The sequence below is a fragment of the Penaeus vannamei genome, chromosome 32 (assembly GCF_042767895.1).
Source record: "Penaeus vannamei isolate JL-2024 chromosome 32, ASM4276789v1, whole genome shotgun sequence".
NCBI lineage: Eukaryota > Metazoa > Arthropoda > Malacostraca > Decapoda > Penaeidae > Penaeus > Penaeus vannamei.
In genome coordinates, this window is record NC_091580.1 from 2982775 (window position 1) to 2987774 (window position 5000).

Consider the following 5000-nt stretch of genomic DNA (forward strand, 5'->3'; position numbering starts at 1 on the left):
TCACTGCCACTTTGTATTTTAACTACTGTGACAAAGTTGCTGTTGTCAGGTATCTATCTAATATGATGCCATACGAATCCCAGCCGACATTTTTCCCTTTCTTGGCAGTTCGTTAAGAAAGAAAACAAAGAGATTAAAATCCAACACAATATCCTTAGAAATGAAAGCACTTTAGCCATTGCTGACTTTCGTATTATAACAATACCATCAGCTATAGTAAGGGCAAGAAATTAAACAAGTGGCACGAGGCATTTGTTCCAAGGTTACACGGTCTCAAATCACTTAAGATATTCTCTGCATCAGGTGAAGGAGATGTGTGGGTCGCTTGGGTTGGATGACTCTGCTGGTGTGTTATCTGTTGCTTAGTTTCCCCATTTCTGGATTTTATCTTAAAGCATCATAACAGTTAATTGGGAATAATGTGATTTGTTATTAAGAATAAATAACACACACACACACACACACACACACACACACACACACACACACACACACACACACACACACACACACACACACACACATATATATATACATATATATATATATATATATATATATATATATATATATATATATATATATATATATATATATATATATATATATATATATATATATATATATATATATATATATATATATATATATATATATATATTTATACGTACATACATGCATACACACACATGTTTATATATGTATGTATATAAATATTTAATTATTTATATTTATTTATATATTTGTTTATGCATTTTCTTTTGGTCATATGAATATAGCAAAATCTTATACGAACTCATATAAAGAACCAAAATCATTAACTGAGAACTCTTTGAATAATAAGAGTATTTGTTGAGTCTTTACCAATAAGGGGGGGGGGAGGAGGAAGTGACAAACACACTGTAATTTACACTGTGAAGTAATCAGGGTTGTGATCATGACCCTTGGCCTTATGGCTTGATGGTTTCCTCCTAAACAGGTGAATAACAATGCTTGGAAACGAAAATCTTGATTGTATTCAAAAGGCAAGATGTATGAATGGATATGTGTATTCAAATAAATGTTAATACAGCAGAGAGGAGATTGTGGTGACTGATTGTAATGAGACGGCTTCCAAATCTTCCAAGGAGGTTGAATGAATTGGAAAGTGAAAAGTAAAATCCAAAGTAGAATCTAAAGTAGAATCCAAAGTAGAATCTAAAGTAGAATCCAAAGTAGAATCCAAAGTAGAATCTAAAGTAGAATCCAAAGTAGAATCCAAAGTAGAGTCCAAAGAAGAATCCAAAGTAGAATCCAAAGTAGAATCCAAAGTAGAATCCAAAGTAGAATCTAAAGTAGAATCCAAAGTAGAATCCAAAGTAGAATCTAAAGTAGAATCTAAAGTAGAATCCAAAGTAGAATCCAAAGTAGAATCCAAAGTAGAATCTAAAGTAGAATCCAAAGTAGAATCCAAAGTAGAGTCCAAACTAGAATCCAAAGTAGAGTCCAAAGTAGAGTCCAAAGTAGAATCCAAAGAAGAATCCAAAGTAGAATCCATAGTAGAATCCAAAGTAGAATCTAAAGTAGAATCTAAAGTAGAATCCAAAGTAGAATCCAAAGTAGAATCCAAAGTAGAATCTAAAGAAGAATCCAAAGTAGAGTCCAAAGTAGAGTCCAAAGTAGAATCCAAAGTAGAATCTATAGTAGAATCTATAGTAGAGTCCAAAGTAGAATCCAAAGTAGAGTCCAAAGTAGAATCCAAAGTAGAGTCCAAAGTAAAATACAAAGTAGAATCCAAAGTAGAATCCAAAGGAGAAAAATCGTGAAAGTAAGAAAGGAGGGATTGATGACTTAGTTGACCAAGGATGGTCGTACTCAGAAATTCAGCAAATTAAATCCTGATACTTCTGCAACGCGAACAGCTGAGTTCACATAAATTATCCTTAATACTAAACAGCCAAGACACCAAAGGTTGAGATTAAACCGGATACGTTTTTCCTCTAACAAATCATATGAAGTTTCATGGTCATGTCGAAGAAAAATTATTGCTCTCACATTGAAAAATAATATCTATATTTATATCTATCTATCTATCTATCTATCTATCTATCTATCTATTTATCTATCTATCTATCTATTTATCTATCTATCTATCTGTCTATCTCTCTATATATAGATACATATATTTTCTTTCTTTTTTTTATCTTTTTGTTACCTTATAATTTCTCCCGGTATCTATATATCTGTCAAACAATCAATATATATTTACGTGTGTCTATGATTATATATATATATATATATATATATATATATATATATATATATATATATATATATATATATATATATATATATATATATATACTTGCATCATTATCAGCATACGACTGAATTGATATGGTAGATAATGCACAAAACAACAATGTTAGAAGTGACGAATGATCCGTCTTACTGCTTCTTGGTCATGAGTTACTATGGTGAAGTCAGCGATATCTCGGTCATCAGACACGACGTCATCCGCATAAACCTTGGTGGGTTACGCTTATCCGTCATGGTTTCTCTGCTATGTATCCGTACTTGAACAAAGAAGTTTGAATGAAATGAGGTCTTTAGTGTGTTAACTACTTCCCTCTTTTCAGAATGTTTGTCTCATTTCATAGGCATATAGCAAACGAATGCTAGTGATACGAGACAGACTATTTATGGTTCACTATTTATATTTAAAAGCTGTCCTGTAACTTATATTGGTCACACAATATAGAAACAACTTAGTCATCATAGCAATGCTTTAATAGGTCATATCAATTTTACAATCATACCATAATTCCATTTTCTATCATCTCATCGATCAAGAACAGAAATTTATCGCGAATCTGTGGTTTGTCTGCCATCGCGCGGATAAGTATCTTGTTCCTCTGATCCTGAAATTCAGCCCCACCCTCTGAGTAACTGGCATCCTCTTGCCAATCCAGGCTGAAAACCACACTCATCAAACACATTATCAGCCCATAGACAAGGTGATTCCGGTACTCCTGCGTGAGATCCTCTAGAGAGAAGGGCACTGCGCTGCCACCAGCTGACAGGACCTGTGTGAAGCGTTCGTAGTAAATTGCTAAGAATGATGTAAAATTCTCCCTCCTCGTGTGCCCTTCGAGGCTGGTGTGGAGCACGTAGTTGAGGTCGGTGGCGAGCGAGGCGAGACGAACGATCTGCAGGTCAAGTAGTATCACCTCCACTGGGACACCCTTGTCAGTGTACCTGAGGAGAGGAAGGACTAAGCTGAAGTATAGTGCACACACACGCACATGGGGAAGAGAAATTCAAGATCTCTTTCTCATGAATTCTTCTGAAATGAAATCATTGACATTTAGAATATAATATAATCCTCGGAACTGGTTCTGTCTTCCAATAAAAGTTACCGTTACCACAATGTAGCACATGCATCCTCCACCCAGGACTACCTCATACAGAGACAACCTGGAGGGCAGGATCATCCTATGGGAAGGGAGCCAAGTGGCCATATAGCCTGAATTGTGCAAGTTACAGGTCCTGTGCCAGTCTTGCAGTGCTGTTGGCTTGGACACATGATCCCGCCAACAGTACCCCATAATCAGGTCCAAGAAACTATTACAAAAGACATCAAGATGAGACTCCAAGGCGCAACATAACGTTCAAGTTTCACTACCATAGCTTGGTCCTCCTGCACAGGTACCGACATCTCCGAATACTCTTGTCGAGAGAGTTCAGGACCCGTGCTGTCAGGCCAATCCATCTGCTGAATTCCTGGTCGTGACAGCCTTTAATTAGGAACTACACTGCCAGGATATGTAAAGCTCTATGTGACTTCAGTGCCATCGCCACAAACACTTACCGTCCGAGCAGGTTCTCCAAGCAAGGCTCCAGAGTCCTGGATCTTGGTCTTGGTTCAGGAGACCTCTAGACCAAAGGGCTTTGCTTCATTACGAAATGAATCCAGAGCCACCACTACTGCTCTGTCCAGTACCCAGTGCATTGAAGTGTTGAAAAGTGTTGTCTCACTCCTGAACAGACAGGAAAGAAGTTCGACAGGCCCCCACCACACTTTACAGCACTTTTAGTACCAGTATACAGGCTTGCTATTAATCCAATAACCCTTGTTGGAATTCCTCTCTATCCCAGTGATTCCCAATGCACCGTATGTAAGCTGCAAACAGGCCACGTCCGAACTCTACAATGACTCGAAGTGCAAGAATACGGTCTATTATGGACTTACCAGGAGTGAATCCAGATTGCTCTAGCATCTGGTGCTTCAGCAGGTGGTCTCTGATACGCCTCAGAAGGATGTGGGCGATGACCACGTCCCTCAACAGGTCAGGGGGAACGGTAACGGACTGGCAGCCAGGAAGAGCATGCAAACCCCACGCAGTGGGTTCACCACCAGCCTTTAACAGTTCAGCTGGGATGCAGGAGACACTCGCTGCTTTACCCCTCCTGCAGCTTGGAGATCACCCCTCTTACTTCAGTTAGGGAGGGTGGCTCCTCACTGATAGGTGGATCTGGCAACGGAATATCGGCACTACCCGCATCAAAGTTAATTTATGGTCGATCTACCTGGTACAACTGCCCAAAATACTCGGCTCAACGCTCCCGCACCACAAGATACGACACAGATGCAAACAGTATGCATATATATATATATATATATATATATATATATATATATATATATATATATATATATTACCTACCTAAAGAGGACGTTGTTGTTCCAACAATCTCCGTGGCACAAGACGTCGAAGGGAGGCTCTCTCCTCAGTTCGTGCTCAATGATCTCTGCTGCTCTCGTCTTGTTCTCCTCGAGCCAAGCCACCGCCACTTCGCGTCCGCCGATGTGACGCAGCAACTTGGAGGCTGAGTCCATGATATTCCCGAAGAGGCCTTGCGTGTTGCGCCGTGCACTGTCTGCGTACGTTACCCAATCGAGGTTCAGGACTGGGTACTTCTCGGCCAGGTCTGGGATCTTGGCCTTGAGGAGGTACGAG

General features: G+C 39.1%; 3 protein-coding genes across 3 annotated transcripts in view; 1 reads left to right on the top strand and 2 right to left on the bottom strand.

Annotated features, from left to right (window-relative positions):
* Positions 1-146, bottom strand: part of LOC113812623 (uncharacterized) — a 1918-nt gene extending 1772 nt beyond the window's left edge. The window contains exon 1 of the mRNA XM_027364537.2: positions 1-146. This exon is cut by the window's left edge and continues 29 nt beyond it. The gene's annotated coding sequence lies outside the window, so the exon portion shown is untranslated.
* The window catches only part of LOC138867762 (fap1 adhesin-like), a 1812-nt gene extending 7 nt beyond the window's left edge, over positions 1-1805 (top strand). The window contains exons 1-4 of the mRNA XM_070144398.1: positions 1-49; positions 159-216; positions 304-346; positions 1171-1805. The exon at positions 1-49 is cut by the window's left edge and continues 7 nt beyond it. Coding sequence (XP_070000499.1) covers positions 1-49; positions 159-216; positions 304-346; positions 1171-1805 — 785 coding nt within the window. The remainder of the gene's footprint in view (positions 50-158; positions 217-303; positions 347-1170) is intronic.
* Positions 1806-2751: 946 nt separating this feature from the next.
* Positions 2752-5000, bottom strand: part of LOC113812606 (uncharacterized) — a 4694-nt gene continuing 2445 nt past the window's right edge. Inside the window, exons 2-3 of the mRNA XM_070144376.1 lie at positions 4707-5000; positions 2752-3237 (exon numbers count right to left, since the gene is read on the bottom strand). The exon at positions 4707-5000 is cut by the window's right edge and continues 505 nt beyond it. Of these exons, the coding sequence (XP_070000477.1) occupies positions 2793-3237; positions 4707-5000 (739 nt within the window). The 3' untranslated portion in view covers positions 2752-2792. The remainder of the gene's footprint in view (positions 3238-4706) is intronic.